Genomic DNA, 25,126 nt, shown 5'->3' on the forward strand with positions numbered 1-25,126 from the left:
AGAAATAAAGGAGGGGAAATTAAAATGAGAGCGAATATGTTCTGCACAAACATGACACAAAAACAAATCTATTAAATAAGAATAACAGGCACGCCAGCACAAATAATATATATTTATTTCAATTCTAATTTTTTTTTCTATTAAAATAGTATTTTGGGGTGAGACTACAAAAATTTCAATAGCAAAACTGCTGTCAGTTTCAACCCCTTTTCGCTAGAAAATAAGGTGATCATAGGGTATGTGGGTGCTGGGACCCCCACTGATTGCCTATCATGTGTGTGCCAGTGCTACCACAGGATAAGGCTGGGTTCACATACTGTTTTTGTCTTACATTTAACATATACGTTGTGAACCCAGCCTAACTGTTATATCAACAACAGATTGGTGGGGGTTCAACACCCAAGACCCCTGCCAATCAGCTGTTAGAGGAGCTCAATTCCTGGATAACCCCTTTAAGTAATAGGTAAATCCTGAATTTGACCATCTTACACAAGAATTCCCTATGGGTTTGCTCAGATGTAGCCTCTATGGTGTGCATCAAAAATCAGGGGGAAAAAAACTTTTTTTTTTTTGTGTGGTTTTGTAATGCAGTTTTTGGCCTGATAGTTTTACAGGTGAAACACAATGCAACAATGCTCTGCAAAAACTGAATATATTAACTAATGCTAAGTTCATTATATGAATGAATATCAAAATCATTTGTGCCCATCTACCACGACAAGGTAACCTCTTTTAGATTGGACCGTACTCTTTAATGACTCATTTAAAAAGCCTGTGGGAATGATGGGCGATTAGGCGTACATGACCAAAATGGAAGCAGCCACACCTCCAAATGCATACTGCAAAAACACAAAGTCAGCACATACTGTTTGCAGGGCCAAGGCAACGTGCACCTGGGCATTTACTTCAGGATGTCCTGACTAACTTTATGTTTTGGTTTTTACAGGTGAATCACATATATTTTACATATATGGTACTTCACCTGTAAAAACCACATGGCCAACCACCACATCGCAAAATAGTAGCAAATAGCAGTAAAACCATATGCGCGTCTTAATATTACGTTTTAAGAACCCCGCAACTGCTATATGGGAATAAACAAGGCTTGAAAAAGACTAAGTAAGTTTTTTTTTTCTTTTTTACAGACATAAGCACTTCAGTCCATTACAGTTGATCAAATTGTGTTCAATGACCCCGGGAGCAGGACGAACAATCTTTGACTATGGAGTGTTCTTTATTGAAAGGATCATTCGTGGAATGGCGGTTTGCACCATATACAGTTAAAGTGGTTGTCCGGGTTCAGAGCTGAACCCAAACAACTACCCTTATTCACCCAGTCAGCCCCTCTGAGTGGAGGACGTTCTCCTTTGCCCTTCGCTGTATCGTCCAGGGCAAGGGCTAATTTGTTTATATTTTTTACACTGCTAGGCAGAGGCGGCTTCCAGTACTAATGGGCGGGCTTTAGCACTGCACTAGGCTGTTTTACAGGCTAGGGCAGCACTAAAGCCCGCCCATTAGTGCCGGTGACATCACCGGGCTCACTCCTAAGTGGAAGCCTCTGCCTAGCTTACCCATGGAGAGACCTGTTACGTCACTGGATCTGCAAAAAAAAAATAAAAAGCCCTTTCCCTGCGCGATTCAGCAGAGGGCAAGGGAAATGCTCTGATGCTCCACTCAAAAAGGCTACATAGGTGAAGAAGAGGTTATGTCCAGGTTCAGCTCTGAACCCGGACAACACCTTTAGAGGCATTGTGTCAGGAAAAATATTCTACATGGTTTAAACCCGCACCTGGATCTGAATACTTTTGTAATTGCAAGTAATTAAAAATGTAGTATAGCTACTGAGTAAGGCCTCATGCACACGACTGTATTTTATTTCCGTTCCGTTTTTTTGCGGATAGGATGCGGACCCATTTATTTCAATGGCTCCGCAAAAAACGGGGACAGCACACCGTGTGCTGTCCGCATCAGTATGTCCGTTCCGTTGCTCCGCAAAAAAAATAGTGCATGTCCTATTTTTTTCTAGTTTGCGGACAAGGATAGGCATTATTACAATGGATATGCAAAAAAAAACAGATGCTATACGGAACGTCATCCGTTTTCATTTGCGACCGCAAAACACATAACGGTCGTGTGCATGTAGCCTTATTCACTGAAATCTGTATAGTGCCACCTGCTGTTTGCCCTTTTTCAAATTTCTCTGTCCTGCTCCCTGAAGCACATGCTCAGTTCCATCCTTCAACTGCCACTAGCTGCAGCAGAAAGACACACCACCGAGAAAGTTGTACGTCCCAGAGCTTGAAATAAATCTAGCAGAGTAACTGGAGCAATGAATGGGGAGATCTTGGATTCATGTGAGGTACAGGGCTAGTTCTAGCTTTTATTTTATTTTTTAGATTGTCATGTACAATATGATGTCTGATTTTCATTTTTTACATTAATCATGGGATAACCCCGTTAATTAAGTACTAGAAAGGAAACCCTAAACACGCCCGCTTCTTTCTAGACAATGACAATGGGTCATTGGTCGGCGAAAGTGCCAAGTTTCATCTGATGTACGGAATTATTTTGATTGAATTTGGACTACGTGTACGGCCAATGAGATGCCTCCTGACAATCAGTTTAATGAAAATATCTAGAAACAAAAGCTCAATGGTTAAATGGAGTGTCCCCTGCAAAATTGGCCCCAAAGTACCTTCATGTAGGGTAGGTGCCCTAAAACATAACTACGCCCTTTTTTGGAAAATCCGGTCCTCTAATCCAGAAAAATGCTTCTTTTTATTTTTACACAAATAAGGTTTTCCAGTGCCTCCCCTTGTTTGACTGACCGCCCCTGCAAATTCAGAGCCGGTAGAACACTGTGAAAGTCAGGTGCACTGAACAAAGAGGCTCCGCCCAGAGTGCACCTAAAACCTTATTGGCATAAAAGGAATGGATTAGAGGAATGGATTTTCACAAGAAAATGATGGCTATTCTTTGGGGCACCCACCCTACGTGGCAGTATGCTCACTTTCCAACTCATGTCGTTACAAGAGTTTCATATCTGTAATAAACTCGGCTGCCCTTCAGAAAAGTCAGCCTGCTAAGAAGTTAAAGTTAATGCATCAGAAGAAAAACAATTATTCCAAACATTTGCAGTCATTATGTATAGACAGATGGCGGAGGAACATTGTCATTACATTACAGCAAATCAGGACGCTCCCATCTCAGTAGGTCTATTTTGCCTAGAGGAAACTGTCATACCTGTCTCTGCGTGTTAACCCTTAACATCTACACTAAAGCCAAAGACTTCACACTGGTACACGCTAGACTGCTTTGCAAAAACGCTGCCACCGATAACCACCTGGGAGGAAGAGAAGAAAGGCACAGCAAATGGAAAAGGATGCAAGTTTGTTGGGCGTGAGGACTGAAGTGTGATTAAGCCTGAAAAGGATCCCTGCCATCTCTCTGCTTTACGGTTTTCCGAGAGAGAGAGAAATTTGGCGCGATAGCTAACTAAGCAGGCAGGTCCCCTCCAAGGCCACCAGTGCAGTTTAGGATGCCAATTCCTTAAAACTGGCCCGATCTTATTGAGCTCCCAAGGCCCCTTCATCTCTTGTAGCAAAACACTCAAAAAGCAGCGGGGCATTCAGCTGAACAGAAGCGCGTTGGGCTTCTGATAAACCTAGGAAAAATAGACAAGCGCAGAGACGGCAGCAGTTTTTGTGCTGCTACTTTATTATTTGTTGTATGAAAAGCAGCACGACGACGGTTCATTTGTCTGAAACAAGACTGGGAGACGGGGAATTGTATTACATCAACTAAATACCAAGCGCTCGGCAAAAGGCACAGCTCGTCTGTTATCGGAGGGCTTACCTTGTCCTATAACATCACAATCGCCACATCCTATCGGACATATACCGTGTCATGTGTGCACTTTATCAGCGACAGTAAACAGAATCCGGGGATTACCAGGTGAGGTCTACAGTGAGACCTCATTAAAAAGAGAAAGCAGGTGGTCTGGACAAGGGGGTGGTCTTCTCAAAGAGGTGCTCTTTTGGAGAGGTATATGTTGGTCTTGACACTTCTACATGTTATGTACTATGGGGGTCATTTACTATATTGAAATACGCCTAAATTAGGCGTATTTCAGGCGCATGTAGCGGTGCAACTAACTGTGGCGCCGCTGTCAGCGACTTCGCCCCACTCAACTCAGGTCTAAGACTGTGGGCGTGGAAGGGGACGGGCTGGTAGGCCTATCTCATTCACCCTTTACTACACCTGTTTTAGGCTCCATTCAGACGCCCGCACTTTGGGTCCATTTTCAATGGGGACGAAAAAGATGCGGACAGCACACAGTGCGCTGTCCGCATCCGCATTTTCCGGTCAGCGCCCGAACTTCCGGTCCCCACATGCAGCACTTTGTCACTGAAGCCAGTCCCTGGCTGCAGCAGAGCATATGACCATGCCCATGCTGCATAGAACGTCATCACTCCGGGAATCGGAACATGCATAAAGTAACTTGAACATCTTTACAATCCTTCCAGTCTAGCGAGTTACTTGCAATTTATTATTTTGCTACATGCTAAATTTCCGGAGGCAGTGCTTCAATGTGAAATGCTCGCTGCATTAACCACCTCAGCTCCCCTAGCTTAAACACCCTTAATGACCAGGCCACTTTTTACACTTCTGACCTACACTACTTTCACGCGTTATTGCTCGGTCATGCAACTTACCACCCAAATGAATTTTACCTCCTTTTCTTCTCACTAATAGAGCTTTCATTTGGTGGTACTTCACTGCTGCTGACATTTTTACTTTTTTTGTTATTAATCGAAATTTAAACGATTTTTTTGCAAAAAAATGACATATTTCTCTTTCAGTTGTAAAATTTTGCAAAAAAACGAGATCCATATTATAAATTTTTCTCTAAATTTATTGTTTCTACATGTCTTTGATAAAAAAAAAATGTTTGGGTAAAAAAAAAAAAATGGTTTGGGTAAAAGTTATAGCGTTTACAAACTATGGTACAAAAATGTGAATTTCCGCTTTTTGAAGCAGCTCTGACTTTCTGAGCACCTGTCATGTTTCCTGAGGTTCTACAATGTCCAGACAGTACAAACACCCCACAAATGACCCCATTTCGGAAAGTAGACACCCTAAGGTATTCGCTGATGGGGATAGTGAGTTTATAGAACTTTTTATTTTTTGTCACAAGTTAGCGGAAAATGATGATTTTTTTTTTTTTTTTTTTTTTTTTTTGTCTTACAAAGTCTCATATTCCACTAACTTGTGACAAAAAATAAAAACTTCTATGAACTCACTATGCCCATCAGCGAATACCTTGGGATGTTTTCTTTCCAAAATGGGGTCACTTGTGGGGTAGTTATACTGCCCTGGCATTCTAGGGGCCCAAATGTGTGGTAAGTAGTTTGAAATTAAAATCTGTAAAAAATGGCCGGTGGAAATCCGAAAGGTGCTCTTTGGAATGTGGGCCCCTTTGCCCACCTAGGCTGCAAAAAAAGTGTCACACATGTGGTATCTACGTACTCAGGAGAAGTTGGGCAATGTGTTTTGGGGTGTCATTTTACATATACCCATGCTGGGTGAGATAAATATCTTGGTCAAATGCCAACTTTGTATAAAAAAAATGGGAAAAGTTGTCTTTTGCCAAGATATTTCATGGAAGTTTTTATTTTTTGTCACAAGTTAGTGGAATATGAGACTTTGTAAGGAAAAAAAAAAAAAATCATAATTTTCCGCTAACTTGTGACAAAAAATAAAAAATTCTAGGAACTCGCCATGCCCCTCACGGAATACCTTGGGGTGTCTTCTTTCCAAAATGGGGTCACTTGTGGGGTAGTTATACTGCCCTGGCATTCTAGGGGCCCTAATGTGTGGTAAGTAGGTAAATGACCTGTGAAATCCGAAAGGTGCTCTTTGGAATGTGGGCCCCTTTGCCCACCTAGGCTGCAAAAAAGTGTCACACATGTGGTATCGCCGTATTCAGGAGAAGTTGGGCAGTGTTTTGGGGTGTCTTTTTACATATACTCATGCTGGGTGAGAGAAATATCTCGGCAAAAGACAACTTTTCCCATTTTTTATACAAAGTTGGCATTTGACCAAGATATTTATCTCACCCAGCATGGGTATATGTAAAATGACACCCCAAAACACATTGCCCAACTTCTCCTGAGTACGGCGATACCAGATGTGTGACACTTTTTTGCAGCCTAGGTGTGCAAAGGGGCCCACATTCCTTTTACTTGAGGGCATTTTTAGATATTTGGATCCCAGACTTCTTCTCACGCTTTAGGGCCCTAAAAAGCCAGGGCATTATAAATACCCACATGTGACCCCATTTTGGAAAGAAGACACCCCAAGGTATTCAATGAGGGGCATGGCGAGTTCATAGAAATTTTTTTTTTTTTGGCACATGTTAGCGGAAATTGATTTTTTATTTTTTTTTTCTCACAAAGTCTCCCTTTCCGCTAACTTGGGACAAAAATTTCAATCTTTCATGGACTCAATATGCCCCTCAGCGAATAGCTTGGGGTGTCTTCTTTCCGAAATGGGGTCACATGTGGGGTATTTATACTGCCCTGGCATTCTAGGGGCCCTAAAGCGTGAGAAGAAGTCTGGAATATAAAAGGTCTAAAAAATTTTACGCATTTGGATTCCGTGAGGGGTATGGTGAGTTCATGTGAGATTTTATTTTTTTGACACAAGTTAGCGGAAATATGAGACTTTGTAAGAAAAAAAAAATAAAATTCCGCTATTGATCACCCCCCTATAAGGCTCCATTCAGATGTCCGTATGTGTTTTGCGGATCCGATCCATGTAACAGTGGATCCGTAAAAATCATACGGACATCTGAATGCAGCCTTACAGGGGGTGATCAGGGAGTCTATATGGGGTGATCACCACAGTCATTGATCACGCCCGTGTAATGCTTCATTCAGACGTCTGGATGCGTTTTGCGGATCCGATCCATATATCAGTGGATCCGTAAAAATCATACGGACATCTGAATGGAGCCTTACAGGGGGGTGATCAATGACAGGGGGGTGATCAATGACAGGGGGGTGATCAGGGAGTCTATATGGGGTGATCAGGGGTGATCAGGGGTTCATAAGGGGTTAATAGGTGACAGGGGGGGGGTGTAGTAGTGTAGTGGTGCTTGGTGCTACTTTACTGAGCTACTGTGTCCTCTGGTGGTCGATCCAACAAAAGGGACCACCAGAGGACCAGGTAGCAGGTATATTAGACGCTGTTATCAAAACAGCGTCTAATATACCTGTTAGGGGTTTAAAAAAAAATCACATCTCCAGCCTGCCAGCGAACGATCGCGCTGGCAGGCTGGAGATCCACTCGCTTACCTTCCGATCCTGTGAACGCGCGCGCCTGTGTGCGCGCGTTCACAGGAAATCTCGCGTCCCGCGAGATGACGCATATATGCGTGACTCTGCGCAGGGCTGCCGCCTCCGGAACGCGATCCTGCGTTAGGCGGTTCGGAGGCGGTTAAGCTGCTTGACAGCCCCTCCGCTCTGAGGGGCAGCTAGGGCATCCAATCAGGAGACCCCTATAGCTGTCATTCAGATCTGAGGGGAGGGGCTGTGAAGCAGCTCAATGCAGAGAGCACTTTTCAGTGAAGCTCCACCCCCTGGACACTTAAGGAACAGAATCTGGCAGAATAAAACTTCATATTCAGAGTACTACTGATAATAAAAGCTCCACAAAAGGTATGTTCATAATGTTCTCCCCCTCCCCTACAAAGTGCAGTCAGATTTTTAGCATGGTCATAATTGGTGACAGACTCCCTTTAAAGTGTATGTTCAGTCTTGCTGATGTTTGCTCCCCTTGGCAACAGACTACCAAATTTGTCATAAAGGTTTGCTATGGTGACACAGAGAAGCAACTAAATACATTTTAATGTCCCTGAAGCAGCATCACCACCACGAGGGAAATGAAACATTGCGTTAAGTCAGGGAATTGACCAACTAACATACCAACATGCCAGGGATTTTAGAAAGAGATGCTGTCTCTAAGGTACTTGATGGCAGTAAATAATGAGGGACCTCGTACCTAAAGCAGAATGCTTTAATGGGGTATTTGGAAATTAGTTTTCTGAACCAACTTTGTTAAAGGAAAACTACAGTACAGACTCCTTTAAGAAAAAAAAACCAGCACCAATTCTGGACAGTGCAAGAAAGTGTTCTGCTGCACTAGAATACTGCGCACCTTCAGCTAGGAGGCTACTTTCACATCTGGGTTTTTAATTCAGGTTTTAAGATCCGGCAGAGGATCTCAAAACCTGAATTAGGCTACTTTCACACTGGCGTTTTGGCTTTCCGTTTCTGAGATCCGTTCAGGGCTCTCACATTCGGTCCAAAACGGATCAGTATTTCCCTAATGCATTCTGAATAGAAAAGGATCTGCTCAGAAATGCATCACTTTGCCTCCATTCCATCTCCATTCCGCTCTGGAGACGGACACCAAAACGCTGCCTGCAGTGTTTTGGTGTCCATCTGACGAAACTGAGCCAAACGGATCCGTTCTGACACAATGTAAGTCAATGGGGACGGATCCGTTTTCTATGACACAATCTGGCACAATAGAAAACGGATCCGTCCCCCATTGACTTTCACTGGAGTTCATGACGGATCCGTCTTGGCTATGTTACAGATAACACTAACTGATCCGTTCATGACTGATGCAGGCGGTTGTATTATTGTAACTGATCCGTTTTTGCAGATCTATGACGGATCTGCCCAAAACGCGACTGTGAAAGTAGCCTTAAACGGATCAGTTTTGTCTCCATTCATTATCAATGGGCACAAAACTGATCAGTATGCATCAGCTCAGTTCAGATGCATTTTGGGGCCGGACAAGAAACCACTGCAAGCAGCGTTTTTGTGTACGGTTTACAAAGCTGAACAAACCGGATCCAGCATGAAAATCAATGTAAGTCAATGGTGCCGGATCTGTTTTTTTCGTTCCAGAAAAAAACGGATCAGGCACCCATTGACAGGCTACTTTCACACTAGTGTTTTTTGCGGATCCGTCATGGATCTGCAAAAACGCTTCCGTTACAATAATACAACCACATGCATCCGTCATGAACGGATCCGGTTGTATTATGTCTTCTATAGCCATGACTGATCCGTCTTGAACACCATTGAAAGTCAATGGGGGACGGATCCGTTTTCTATTGTACCCGATTGTGTCAGAGAAAACGTTTGGCTCCGCTCCATCATACGGACAGCAAAACGCTGCAAGCAGCGTTTTGATGTCCGCCTCCAGAGCGGAATGGAGACGGAACGGAGACAAACTGATGCATTCTGAGCGGATCCTTTTCCATTCAGAATGCATTAGGGAAATACTGATTCGTTTTGGACCGTTTGTGAGAGCCCTGAACGGATCTCAGAAACGGAAAGCCAAATCGCCAGTGTGAAAGTAGCCTTACAATGATTTTCATGCCTGATAAGGTTTGTTCAGTTTTGATTTAATGCAACCGGATACAGCAGAAACTAAGCCATCAAGATGTATTAAATGGAACGGATCCTTTTAATTTAGGTTTTGAGATCCTCTGCCGGATCTCAAAAAACACAGATGTGAAAGTAGCCTAATATTGGTTTGGTTGCTTTTTTAAAGGGATTAGTCCCAATGACAACTTTCCTTTGTAAGCCTTTGAGGTAAAAGGTCTACATCTCTTGTCACTGCCCCATGCTATTAGGGTACTTTCACACTAGCGTTATTCTTTTCCAGCCCTGAGTTCCGTCCTAGGGGCTCTATACCGGAAAAGAACTGATCAGTTTTATCCTAATTCATTCTGAATGGAGAGCAATCAGTTCAGGATGCATCAGGATGTCTTCAGTTCAGTCTCTTTGCCTTTTCAGGACGGAGATATTACCGCAGCATGCTGCGTTTTATCTCCGTCCCAAATTCCGGAACACTAGCCGGAATGCCGGATCCGGAATTTTTTCCCATTGACAAGAATTAATGCCGGATCCGGCCTCGAGTGTTCCGGCAAAAACGGATCCGGCATTGCGGTCTGCGCTTGCTCAGACTGAAAAAAAAAATTGAAAAAAATAAAATGCCGGATCTGTTTTTCCGGATGACACCGGAGAGAGGGATCCGGAATTTCAATGCATTTGTCATACGGATCAGGATCTTGATCCGTCTGACAAATGCCATCAGTTTGCATACGTTTTGACGGATCCAGCAGGTAGTTCCGGCGATGGAACTGCCTGCCGGAATCTTCTGCCGCAAGTGTGAGAGTACCCTTACCTGTCAGACCATTTTTTAAATAAAAAGTGACATTACAAAGGATACAGACAATTTAGCAAGACAAATACAACCAGAAAACATTTACAAAAAGAGACCCTTGCTTGTAAACAATGGACTACTTGAAGCAGCTTGGCTGTCCTGTAACCCAAGACTCATCCGCAGTCTACAGATGAAAAACATACAAGACATCCAACCAAAGAGAAACATACGTACCTGTGCACATCTGCCCAGCTCTTTCCTGTCCAAGTACTGAAAGATTTGTAGGGCAATCTCATATGGCAGCTGGATATCAAAGAAAGGTATCTCATTTATTTCATTCTGGAAGAAAACAAAAGAATCCATTAGGAAAGAAAATGAAAATTCATTTATTGTCCATGATTTCCACTGAGATTTTCACCTCCATAACCCCATGTGAAGGATTATAGGAATCGTACCTTCTTATATATACAGTACACGTATGTCGTATAGCAGAGGCCTCAAAGCTCTTTACAAAACGGAGCCATGCCCCCCCCCCCCCGTTACTCCACGCTATGTCTAGCGAGGAGCAAAAAGGGTCTAAAATGCATAATACATGTGGTGCTAGACACTCGGGTCATGTGGGCACCACAGCCAATACCTGGCTGCAGCTGTAAAGCATCCCCCATGCATCATATGTATCACGGGGTCAGGATATCTTGGTTGACACGGGGTGACCGGTGATCTGCAGAGGAGAATAGGAGCTGGAATGCAACCGTGTGGATCAAGTATGATTCCCACCATGGGTCCAGCCACGAAGTGGGATCTGCAGAAAAGGTCCCCGGGGTGGACAACCCCTTCAAACTTTAAAAAGACAACAATCATTTCTCAGGAAAAAAATAATTTTTTTTTTTTTTTAAACGGAGCATCTGGGATAATAGCCGTCAGTCATTCTCATGTCTGTCATTACCAATTGTGTCTTTGCCTTTTTTGATCATACACCGGATGATATCCTCAGCTATTATCTCTGCAGTCTAGTATTCTGTAAGATGCTTTTTTTAAACTATAAGATTCATAGTAAAACAATGATCCTTTCAATAAAGATGTGTGGTCTATTAGATTGTTTAACTGTTTAGTTGTAGATGTTTTCTATACGGCTGCATTTCCCATATATTCACCCACCTCCCCAAACAAACGTTCAGTTCTACGACATGGGAGTGAGCGAGCAAGTCCATATAGTGCTGTTTCTACCACTTCTATGGACATTAAAGAGTAACTTTTTTTTCAATTTTTAGTATATGTCATAGGGACATATCAGAAGTGTTTTGTTTAGAGGGGATCTCAGCTCTGAGACCCCCACCGATCGCTAGAACGGGGGGGGTCAAACACTCACAGCCGAGCACTCCTTCCCCCTCACTACTGAGCGCGAGACTGTGGACGAGCTCATACACTTTCTATTGAAAACCGTCTACAGTCTCGCGCTCAGCAGCTTCATTTGACTGAGCGTTTGTGAGTCTTCGTTCTAGCTATCGGTGGGGGACTCAGAGCTGGGACCCCCGCCGATCAACACTTCTGTTATGTCCCTATCACATATTAAAAATTGAAAAAAAATTGCACTGCAATGTGTGGTGACAGGAACGCCTGAATACACTTATGAATTGGTCATAGACATTAGGTAGCTACCCAACAATTCCTGTTGATTCCACCACAGACATGCATGAAGGGCTTGGATGAGAGTACTCCCACTTTAATTGACTCTTTAAGACCACCCCTGTGAACGGCAATCAGTGACTGACAGCTATCTATGTATACACACTTACACCAAGAAAGCTGTCAATCACTGATAACACCTCCCCTGTGTACAGCTATCAGTGACTGACAGCTATCTCTGTATACACACTTACACAGAGAATACTATCAATCACTGATAACACCCCTCTGTGTACATCTATCAGTGACTGACAGCTATCTATGTATATAGACTTACACAGAGAATGCTATCAATCACTGATAACACCTCCCTGTGTACAGCTATCAGTGACTGACAGCTATCTATGTATATAGACTTACACAGAGAATGCTATCAATCACTGATAACACCTCCCCATGTACAGGTATCAGTGACTGACAGCTATCTATGTATACACACTTACACAGAGAATACTATCAATCACTGATAACACCCCTCTGTGTACATCTATCAATGACTGACAGCTATCTATGTATATAGACTTACACAGAGAATACTATCAATCACTGATAACACCTCCCTGTGTACAGCTATCAGTGACTGACATTTATCTATGTATATACACTTACACAGAGAATGCTATCAATCACTGATAATACCTCCCCTGTGTACATCTATCAGTGACTGACAGCTATCTATGCATACACACTTACACAGAGAATACTATCAGTCACTGATAACACCTCCCCAGTGTACAACTATCCGTGACTGACAGCTATCTATGTATACACACTTACACAGAGAAAGTTATCAATCACTGATAATACCTCCCCTGTGTACAACTATCCGTGACTGACAGATATCTATGTATACACACTTACACAGAGAATGCTATCAATCACTGATAATACCTCCCCTGTGTACAACTATCAGTGACTGACAGCTATCTATGTATACACACTTACACAGAGAAAGTTATCAATCACTGATAATACCTCCCCTGTGTACAACTATCCGTGACTAACAGATATCTATGTATACACACTTACACAGAGAATGCTATCAATCACTGATAATACCTCCCCTGTGTACAACTATCAATGACTGACAGCTATCTATATATACACTTAGGCAGTGATGGCCAGTTCGCAGTGTTCGCCGACGAACACATGCAATCTGCCATCTTTATTCCCAAGCCCGGCGATGCAGTGGTAAGTCCTTACCTGTGCCGCGAGCCGCTCTGAAACACATGCTGTCACCGGGAGCAGGCAGTTCCGAGAACAGCCCGATGAAATCTGTTCTCGGAACTGCCTGCTCCTGGTGACTGCATGTGTTTCAGAGCGGCTCGCGGCGCAGGCACAGGTAAGGACTTACCTCTGCATCGCCGGGCTTGGAAATAAACATGGCAGATCGCATGTGTTCGTCGGCGAACACTGCTAACTGGCCATCACTACACTTAGGCCCCTTTCACACGGGCGTCGCGGAAGAGGTCCGGATGTGTTGCGGGTGCATTGCGGGAAACCCGCTCGAGTGCACACGCAATTCCAGTCAGTTTTGTTTGCGATTGCGTTGTTCAGTTTTTTCCGCGCGAGTGCAAAGCGTTTTAATGCGTTTTGCACGCGCATGATGAAAAACTGAATGTGGTACCCAGACCCGAACCCGGACTTCTTCACTGAAGTTCGGGTTTGGTGTTCTGTAGATTTTATTATTTTCCATTATAACATGGTTATAATGGAAAAGAATAGCATTCTTTAATACAGAATGCTAAGTAAAATGACCATTGAGGGTTAAAAAATTACTCGCCTCATCCACTTGATCGCGCTGCCGTTATCGTCTTCTTTCTTCTTCTAGCAGGACCTGCAAAAGGACTTGCGCTGACATCATCACACTCACCACAAGGTGAGCGCGATGACGTCAGTGCAGGTCCTTTTGCAGGTCCTGAAAGAAGACAATAACGGCAGCGCGATCAAGTGGATAAGGTGAGTAATTTTTTAACCCTCAATGGTCATTTTACTTAGCATTCTGTATTAAAGAATGCTATTATTTTCCATTATAACCATGTTATAATGAAAAATAATAAAGTAAATGGACTTTAACCACTTCAGCCCCCAGTGCTTAAACACCCTGAAAGACCAGGCCACTTTTTACACTTCTGACCTACACTACTTTCACCATTTATTGCTCGGTCATGCAACTTACCACCCAAATGAATTTTACCTCCTTTTCTTCTCACTAATAGAGCTTTCATTTGGTGGTATTTCATTGCTGCTGACATTTTTACTTTTTTTGTTATTAATCGAAATTTAACGATTTTTTTGCAAAAAAATGACATTTTTCACTTTCAGTTGTAAAATTTTGCAAAAAAAACTACATCAATATATAAATTTTGCTCTAAATTTATTGTTCTACATGTCTTTGATAAAAAAAAAAATGTTTGGGTAAAAAAAAAAATGGTTTGGGTAAAAGTTATAGCGTTTACAAACTATGGTACAAAAATGTGAATTTCCGCTTTTTGAAGCAGCTCTGACTTTCTGAGCACCTGTCATGTTTCCTGAGGTTCTACAATGCCCAGACAGTACAAAACACCCCACAAATGACCCATTTAGGAAAGTACACACACCCTAAGGTATTCGCTGATGGGCATAGTGAGTTCATAGAACTTTTTATTTTTTGTCACAAGTTAGCGGAAAATGATGATTTTATTTTTTATTTTTTTTTTCTTACAAAGTCTCATATTCCACTAACTTGTGACAAAAAATAAAAAGTTCTATGAACTCACTATGCCCATCAGCGAATACCTTGGGGTCTCTTCTTTCCAAAATGGGGTCACTTGTGGGGTAGTTATACTGCCCTGGCATTCTAGGGGCCCAAATGTGTGGTAAGGAGTTTGAAATCAAATTCTGTAAAAAATGACGAGTGAAATCCGAAAGGTGCTCTTTGGAATATGGGCCCCTTTGCCCACCTAGGCTGCAAAAAAGTGTCACACATCTGGTATCTCTGTATTCAGGAGAAGTTGAGGAATGTGTTTTGGGGTGTCTTTTTACATATACCCATGCTGGGTGAGATAAATATCTTGGTCAAATGCCAACTTTGTATAAAAAAATGGGAAAAGTTGTCTTTTGCCAAGATATTTCTCTCACCCAGCATGGGTATATGTAAAATGACACCCCAAAACACATTCCCCAACTTCTCCTGAGTACGGAGATACCAGATGTGTGACACTTTTTTGCAGCCTAGGTGGGCAAAGGGGCCCATATTCCAAAGAGCACCTTTCGGTTTTCACAGGTCATTTTTTACAGAATTTGATTTCAACTCCTTACCACACATTTGGGCCCCTAGAATGCCAGGGCAGTATAACTACCCCACAAGTGACCCCATTTTGGAAAGAAGAGACCCCAAGGTATTCGCTGATGGGCATAGTGAGTTCATGGAAGTTTTTATTTTTTGTCACAAGTTAGTGGAATATGAGACTTTGTATGAAAAAAAATAAATAAATAAATAAATAAAAAATCAGCATTTTCCACTAACTTGTGACAAAAAATAAAAAATTCTAGGAACTCGCCATGCCCCTCACGGAATACCTTGGGGTGTCTTCTTTCAAAAATGGGGTCACTTGTGGGGTAGTTATACTGCCCTGGCATTTTCCAGGGGCCCTAATGTGTGGTAAGTAGGTAAATGACCTGTGAAATCCTAAAGGTGCTCTTTGGAATATGGGCCCCTTTGCCCACCTAGGCTGCAAAAAAGTGTCACACATGTGGCATCGCCGTATTCAGAAGAAGTTGGGGAATGTGTTTTGGGGTGTCATTTTACATATACCCTTGCTGGGTGAGAGAAATATCTTGGCAAAAGACAACTTTTCCCATTTTTTTATACAAAGTTGGCATTTGACCAAGATATTTATCTCACCCCAGCATGGGTATATGTAAAATGACACCCCAAAACACATTCCCCAACTTCTCCTGAGTACGGCGATACCAGATGTGTGACACTTTTTTGCAGCCTAGATGCGCAAAGGTGCCCAAATTCCTTTTAGGAGGGCATTTTTAGACATTTTGATACCAGACTTCTTCTCACGCTTTGGGGCCCCTAGAATGCCAGGGCAGTATAAATACCCCACATGTGACCCCATTTTGGAAAGAAGACACCCCAAGGTATTCAATGAGGGGCATGGCGAGTTCATAGAAATTTTTTTTTTTTTGGCACAAGTTAGCGGAATTTGATATTTTTAATTTTTTTCTCACAAAGTCTCCCGTTCCGCTAACTTGGGACAAAAATTTCAATCTTTCATGGACTCAATATGCCCCTCACGGAATACCTGGGGGTGTCTTCTTTCCGAAATGGGGTCACATGTGGGGTATTTATACTGCCCTGGCATTCTAGGGGCCCTAAAGCGTGAGAAGAAGTCTGGAATATAAATGTCTAAAAAATTTTACGCATTTGGATTCCGTGAGGGGTATGGTGAGTTCATGTGAGATTTATTTTTTGACACAAGTTAGTGGAATATGAGACTTTGTAAGAAAAAAAAATAATAATTCCGCTAACTTGGGCCAAAAAAATGTCTGAATGGAGCCTTACAGAGGGTGATCAATGACAGGGGGGGTGATCAATGACAGGGGGGTGATCAATGACAGGGGGGTGATCAGGGAGTCTATATGGGGTGATAAACACAGTCATTGATCATGCCCCTGTAAGGCTTCATTCAGACGTCCGTATGCGTTTTGCGGATCCGATCCATCTATCAGTGCATCCGTAAAAATCATGCGGACATCTGAATGGAGCTTTACAGGGGGGTAATCAATGACAGGGGGGTGATCAGGGAGTCTATATGGGGTGATCACCACAGTCATTGATCACGCCCGTGTAAGGCTTCATTCAGACGTCTGGATGCGTTTTGCGGATCCGATCCATCTATCAGTGGATCCGTAAAAATCATGCGGACGTCTGAATGGAGCTTTACAGGGGGTTGATCAATGACAGGGGGGTAATCAATGACAGGGGGGTAATCAATGACAGGGGGGTGATCAGGGAGTCTATATGGGGTGATCAGGGGCTAATAAGGGGTTAATAAGTGACGGGGGGGGGGGGGTGTAGTGTAGTGTAGTGTAGTGGTGCTTGGTGCTACTTTACTGAGCTACCTGTGTCCTCTGGTGGTCGATCCAAACAAAGGGGACCACCAGAGGACCAGGTAGCAGGTATATTAGACGCTGTTATCAAAACAGCGTCTAATATACCTGTCAGGGGTTAAAAAAAACACATCTCCAGCCTGCCAGCGAACGATCGCCGCTGGCAGGCTGGAGATCAACTCTCTTACCTTCCGTTCCTGTGAGCGCGCGCGCGCGCCTGTGTGCGCGCGTTCACAGGAAATCTCGGCCATCGCGAGATGACGCATATATGCGTGACTCTGCGCAGGGCTGCCACCTCCGGAACGCGATCCTGCGTTAGGCGGTCCGGAGGTGGTTAATGGGGTCCGCAAGCAATTCACTTCCATGGGGCCTGCGTTGCATGAAAAACGTAGAATATAGAACATGCTGCGATTTTCACGCAACGCACAAGTGATGCGTGAAAAACATCGCTCATGTACACAGCCCTATTGAAATGAATGGGTCAGAATTCAAAGCGGGTGCAATGCGCTCACGTCACGCATTGCACTCGCACGGAAAACTCGCCCGTGTGAAAGGGGCCTTAGGCCTCTTTCACACAAGCGTGATGGACTAGGTCCGGATGCGTTCAGTGAAACTCGCACCATTTTGCAAGCAAGTTCAGTCAGTTTTGTCTGCAATTGCGTTCAGTTGTTCAGTTTTTTCCGCGCGGGTGCAATGCGTTTTGATGCATTTTTGACGAGCGTGATAAAAAACTGAAGGTTCACAAACAACATCTCTTAGCAACCATCAGTGAAATATGCATTGCATCCGCACTTGCTTGCGGATGCAATGTGTTTTTTACTGAAGCCCCATTCGCTTCTATGGGGCCAGAGCTGTGTGAAAAACGAAGAATATAGAACATGCTGAGTTTTTCACGCAATGCAGAACTGATGCGTGAAAAAAAACGCACATGTACACGGACACATTGAAATGAATGGGTCAGGATTCAGTGCAGGTTCTATGCGTTCACAACACGCATTGCACCCACGTGGAAAACTCGCTCGTGTGAAGGGGCCTTACACAGAGAATACTATCAATCACTGATAACACCTCCCATGTACAGCTATCAGTGACTGACAGCTATCTATATATACACAATTACACAGAGAATGCTTTCAATCACTGATAACACCTCCCTGTGTGCAGCTATCAGTGACTGACAGCTATCTATGTATACACACTTACACAGAGAATGCTATCAATCACTGATAACACCTCCCCTGTGTACAGGTATCAGTGACTGACAGTTATCTATGTATATAGACTTACACAGGGAATGCTATCAATCACTGATAACACCTCCCTGTGTACAACTATCAGTGACTGACAGCTATGTATACACACTTACACAGGGAATGCTACCAATCATTGATAACACCTCCCCTGTGTACAGCTATCAGTGACTGACAGATATCTATGTATACACACTTACACAGAGAATACTATCAATCACTGATAACACCTCCCTGTGTACAACTATCAGTGACTGACAGCTATCTATGTATACACACTTACACAGGGAATGCTACCAATCACTGATAATACCTCCCCTGTGTACAGCTATCAGTGACTGACACCTATCTATGTATACACACTTACACCGAGAAAGCAATCAATCACTGATAACACCTCCCCTGTGTACAACTATCAGTGACTGACAGCTATCTATGTATACACACTTACACAGAGAATGCAATCAATCACTGATAACACCTCCCCTGTGTACAACTATCAGTGACTGACAGCTATCTATGTATACACACTTACACAGAGAATGCAATCAATCACTGATAATACCTCCCCTGTGTACAGCTATCAGTGACTGACAGCTATCTATGTATACACACTTACACAGGGAATGCAATCAATCACTGATAACACCTCCCCTGTGTACAACTATCAGTGACTGACAGCTATCTATGTATACACACTTACCCAGAGAATGCTATCAATCACTGATAACACCTCCCCTGTGTACAGCTATCAGTGACTGACAGATATCTATGTATACAGACTTACACAGGGAATGCTATCAATCACTGATAACACCTCCCTGTGTACAACTATCAGTGACTGACAGCTATCTATGTATACAGACTTAGGCTACTTTCACACTAGATTTTTGGCTTTCCATTTGTTAGATCCGTTCAGGGCTCTCACAAGCGGTCCAAAACGGATCAGTTTTGACCTAATGCATTCTGAATGAAAAGGATCCGCTCAGAATTCATCAGTTTGCCTCCAATCAGTCACCATTCCGCTCTGGAGGCTGACTGCAGCGTTTTGCTGTCCGCCCGACGAAGCGGAGCCCAACGTTTTCTCTGACACAATCTGGCACAACAGAAAACGGATCCGTCCCCCATTGACTTTCAACGGTGTTCAAGACGGATCAGTCATGGCTATAGAAGACATAATGCAACCGGATCCGTTCATGACGGATGCATGCAGCTGTATTATTGTAACGGAAGCGTTTTTGCAGATCCATGACGGATACGCAAAAAACGCTAGTGTGAAAGTAGCCTTACACCTCCACGATGTACAACTGAAGTCAGAAAGAGCAGAGATATAAATGTATAAATTACAAGTTTTACAGAATCTTTTACCACAAAACTTTATATCAATCTGCTCAGCTACTCCTGCTTTATAACACGCTACATTTTGCGCTGTAGTTTATGGTGACAGGTCCTCTTTAAAGGGAACCTGTCACCTCTAAAAGTGATATAAAACTGCCAGCATTACCTTATAGCAGCCCCCAGTCTGTAATTGATCATGTATGTGAGCCAGAAATTCGTCAATCCATACTTGTGAAAAACGCTTTTTTCACCTGGATCTGAATACTTTTGTAAATGCCTGTAATTAAAAATTTTGCATAGCCACTGAGCTATTCAATAAAATGTATCAGTATAGCGCCACCTGCTGTTTTTTTTTTCTTATTTCTTTGTCATGCTCACTGAGCTCCAGCAGGAAGGTCACACCCCCTGACCTGTAGCAGAAAGGACACTCCCCTTAAGCTGTCAGCTTGATATAAATCTAGCAGAGCAATGAATGGGGACATTTCTGGACCCATGTGAGGTACAGGGCTGGTTCTAGATTTGTTAGAAAGAGACTGTCATGTAGGGCTGAAACGATTCTTCGAATAATTCGATTAAATTGAGTCCAAAAAATCCTTGATGCAGTTTCCCTGCATCGAGTAATCGTTTACATCACATGATCACGGGGCGGGAGTGAAATTAAGCGTCTCACTCACCGCTCCGTGTCCTCCGGAGTCCAGAGAGATGGCACCGCCCTGCAGGCAGGACTTTGCGTAATGCGCAGTTGCGCACATACATCGTCAGCACGCTGGCTAACGATGTGTGTGTGACGTAAGGTCCCAGTGCATGCTGGGATGAAGACGGTCTCGGACTCCATGTGTCTGCGGCTGCGCCCTCCTCACTAGTGCCAGTGCCATTAGGTAATTTAAGTTAACAGCACCAGAGGCACGCCAGGGGGGGGGGGGGGGCGGAAATCGGGAAAACTCACTGTAAATTGATATTGAAAGGCAGATGGAGAGTGGTTAATGGAGGCACCACCTTGGCATGTATAAAGTTATTGGTTTAGAGAGGGGTTAATGAAGGCACCTCCAAGGTGCTTTCATTAACCCCTACAAACCAATAACTTTAAACATGCCCATTGCCAAGGAACTTCCATTAACCCCTCCAAACCAATAACCTTTATACATGCCTAATGCCAAGGTGTCTCCATTAACCCCTTCAAACCAATAACTTTATACATGCCCATTGCCAAGGTGCTTCCATTAACCCCTCCATTCTGGCTGGCTGTTCTTCTGACAGAACTAGAATGTATATTGCAGCTGTGAAAGAAACCTTGTGTCATGTGTGTGCAATTATTTGCTATACCATACCACCACTGTAAGAAATAAAAATATTGTTTTTATAAAGAAAAACGTAATTACGTACGTTATTTTAAGAAGGTTTTTCTTTTTAGATTACTAATATAAATCGATAGAATACTCGATTACTGCAGCCCTACTGTCATGTACTATATGATCTAATTTTTATTTTTTTACATTCGTCATGGGATAACCCCTTTAAGATACTGTTAAAACCTCCTCAAAAACCACAATGGCGTAAAAAAAAAAACGTACCTCTGGACTGCCACAACATATGAATAGACCCTAAAGATCCTTTTATACAGACTGAAGTTACAGTCAATTATCAGGAACAAGCCATTCATTCCCAATAATTTCTATCTTCAGAGGAGGTGGGAGCTACATTTACATGCAGCAATCATCTCCTCTGTATGGAGACGAGTAGAGATGAGCGAACTTCTGTTTTAAGTTCGGCGTCTAAAGTTTGGCTTCCGGTTAGCGGAGGATCCCGATATGGATTTCGAATTCCGTTGTGGTCCGTGGTAGCGGAATCAATAATGGCCATTATTGATTCCGCTACCACGGACCACAACGGAATTCGGAATCCATATCGGGATTCTCCGCTAACCGGAAGCCGAACTTTAGACGCCGAACTTAAAACAGAAGTTCGCTCATCTCTAGAGACGAGTGATCACTACTTTGCTCATCTCCATAGAGAATCATTATATCTAGGCAGCAGATCTCTGATGTTCTGCACAGAAACTAAGATTTTGGGTGCTGACCGAAAGACGTGATCACCCCGATGATCGAGGGCGATTGCCGGCACCTTTACACAGACTGCTTAGTGGGAAATAGAATTTCAACAAACGCTCATCCCCGTCATTTTTAACAAAGTGACAAAGCAGCTTTATTGTACACCCCAAGCCCAATATGCTGAAGACTATAATCTCTGGCCATAGGCTTTAACCCTGTAGCGAGATCAACGTCTAAAAGCGTACACAAAGTGTTAATCGCATGTTCCAATTTCATTTACGGTTTCCTTTTCCTGGCAATAATCCACATGACTCAAACTTTAGAGATGGTTCCCAAACTCTGGCAATAGCATAAGCTGGCACAAGCTTCTGTCAAAGGGCTAGCTATGCCACCAATCTGGTATGGTGCCGCCACACGCTACTCTGTTGTGCTTATGAGTAATATGTGGTTTCAAACAAAGGGACGGCCAGCCCCAGGTCCTATATATTCGTATGAAATGAGGGATGGCTTGGCTGCGTTGCGTTCAGGTCCTGCCATTTAAGCACAGCAAGCGAGCGCTCTGTGCAGCCGAGTCGAAGCACAGACGTTTGTTATCCATTTAAGAAAGCAAATGGGAGCGGGCTCAAATTAACTGCTTAATTTATGTAATCAACGCCTGTTGACTTGGCGATTAGAAAGCTCCTCCACTGTTCGTTTCCGAGCCTGGCTAAATGACTCTTCTGCGCTGCCAGGCCAATTAAGAGCACACAGACAAACATTAAAATATTAATTTTAGATTCTAGTTAATGATGTGGCTCTTTGGAAAGTCACATTTGAGAATCTTTTGTCCGCTGAAACATGGAAACCCGCACATGGTCCTAGCCAATGTCATGATATTATTTCCTGACTTACAGCATTTCCAAATGGAGTCCTATTTACCATGATGGACTATAGAGGTTCTGAAGTACCAAATGTGCACCCCAACAGGTGGAAACCTTGCCTCCAACGCATTCTGAAGCTGAAATTATATCCTTCAGCATTTGGTGGTGAAATTAGAGGACTGACAACCCCTTAAAGGGTTTCTGTCACCAGATTTAACCCTATTAAGCTAGCTGACATTAGCGATGTGCTAATGTCAGCTAAACCTAACTAGCCTATTCCTACTTTTATCTTTGCCCCCGTTACGCCAGAAATCTAACTTTTATAATATGCTAATTAGCCTCTAGGAGCGAGGGGGGGGGGGAAGGGGGGGGGGCGCTGTTCCTGCTCTTAGAGGCTCCGTTCTCCCACCTTTGTCGCCCCCTCCAAGTCCTGATTGACAGGGCCAGACAGCGCTCGCATCTGTCTGCCAGCCCTATGCTTTGGTGAAATCTCGCGCCGTTCTGAATTCGGAGCAGGCGCGGTGATCGAAAGACGCTCGCTGGCTGCCAGCTTCCTCACCGCGCCTGCGCCGAATACTGAACGGTGCGAGATCTCACCAAAGCACAGGGCTGGCAGACAGATGCGAGCGCTGTCTGGCCCTGTCAATCAGGTCTTGGAGGGGGGCGACAAAGGTGGGAGAACAGAGCCTCTAGGAGCAGGAACAACGCCCCCCCCGACTCCTAGAGGCTAATTAGCATATTATAAAAGTTAGATTTCTGGCGTAACGGGGGCAAAGATAAAAGTAGGAATAGGCTAGTTAGGTTTACCTGACATTAGCACATCGCTAATGTCAGCTAGCTTAATAGGGTTAAATCTGGTGACAGAAACCCTTTAGAGACAATATGAGGAACAGCAACAATATGACCGCCACTCCAACTTCCGCAGTAGAAGTAACAATCGTAGGCCTCCTGCACACGACCGTTTTTTTCCCCGTTTACTGGCCGTTTTTTGCGTTCCGTATACGGAACCATTCATTTCAATGGTTCTGCAAAAAAAACAGAATGTACTCCGTATGCATTCCGTTTTAAGATAGAACATGTTCTATTATTGGCCGCAAATCACGTTCCGTGGCCCCATTCAAGTCAATGGGTCCGCAAAAAAAGGAACACATACGGAAATGTATCCGTATGTCTTCCGTTTCCGTTCCGTTTTTTGCGGTACCATCTATTGAAAATGTTATGCCCAGCCCAATTTTATCTATGTAAATTACTGTATACTGTATATGCCATACGGAAAAACGGAACAGAAACACAACGGAAACAAAAAACGAAACAACGGATCCTTGAAAAACGGACCACAAAACACTGAAAAAGCCATACGGTCGTGTGCAGGAGGCCTTAGGCTATGTTCACACTGACAATGTCAAAATCCCTTGTGGATTCCACAGCAGAATCCCTCTGGTTTCTGCCATGGTTTTTTAATTTCAATGCGGCGGATTCACCGTCAGTTTAGCCACATTCAGTGGGGCCAGTCCGTGGGCACACTAGCACTGAGGTTTCCCATGGTGTCCAGGTGGAAACAGCACCAGGAATGGATATGCCCATTCTCAGCACACATAAATAATCCACGGCCACGTGAATAGCGGCACAGGCTCCCATTACAAAAACGTGAGGCGGATTCAACGTGGGCGCTGCAAGGAATTGGGGCTGAAGATCGGCGCTGTAAACAAAGCTATAAAGCTAAAACCACATCAAAAATGGCATCTGAAAAAACTGCAGATGGCTCTGCCATGGTTTTCGATGCAGCTGCGGTTTGTACAAGTGAAACACGTTTATTTTATGTGTTACCCTTACTAAAAAGAAAATGTGACCGCACTGAAAAATGAATGTGGCTTCAAAAGCCCCTCAGCTACACCTTGCGAAAGTACCCCTGGGCTACCTGCACACGTTACGGATTTGTATGCAGAAAAGCTGCAGGAAAACTGCATAACGAAAATTTATAAAAAATCCTCACAATTTATAAAAAATTTTGGGCATTTTTAAAGAGGTTTTTGGTGTGCATTTTGGAGAACATTTACTAATTTATGCCACTTTGTATCCTAATAAGGTCACAAATTTTGTCGCACGCCATTCATGCAGTAAAATTTGCAACTTTTTCCCGCTTACATCACTTTTCCAAAGCGGAGGGGAGTGGCATGGGTGGGCCGACAGGCCTGACTCATTTATCATTTTCCACGCCATTTTTTCGAGTGGAAATTCACTTAAATCTACCTCAGCAAGAGGGTGGCGTAGAGTTAACTCTGTCATACGGCATGCCGGACGAAGCGCTAAACTTATATAGAAGCCTGCAACTCTACATAACGTTGGTGCTTCCTCTGGCAACACAGAGGAACTTAATCTCGGCGGTGGGGGGGGGGGGCGAAACACTCTTAATAAATGACCCCTTTTCTCATTATTTTAACAGCCCTATTGCAGTCTATGGAGAAAAAGACTATTGGGATCATTTATCAAACTGGTGTAAAGTAGAACTAGTTTAGTTTGCCCAATCAGAATCCACCTTTCATTTTTGACAGCTTCTTTGGAAAATAAAAGGTAGAATCTGATTGGTTAATAT

General features: G+C 43.5%; 1 protein-coding gene across 2 annotated transcripts in view; it reads right to left on the reverse strand.

Annotated features, from left to right (window-relative positions):
• The window catches only part of FBXW8 (F-box and WD repeat domain containing 8), a 143,419-nt gene that overhangs the window by 113,535 nt on the left and 4,758 nt on the right, over positions 1-25,126 (reverse strand). For both annotated transcript variants that reach the window (XR_005776142.1, XM_040416037.1), the window contains exon 2: positions 10,483-10,587. Coding sequence is in view for 1 of the 2 variants with exons in the window: in XM_040416037.1 (XP_040271971.1) it covers positions 10,483-10,587 (105 nt within the window). In the remaining variant the exon portion in view is untranslated. The remainder of the gene's footprint in view (positions 1-10,482; positions 10,588-25,126) is intronic.

Source organism: Bufo bufo, chromosome 2 (genome assembly GCF_905171765.1).
Source record: "Bufo bufo chromosome 2, aBufBuf1.1, whole genome shotgun sequence".
In the NCBI taxonomy this organism is placed as follows: Eukaryota; Metazoa; Chordata; class Amphibia; order Anura; family Bufonidae; genus Bufo; species Bufo bufo.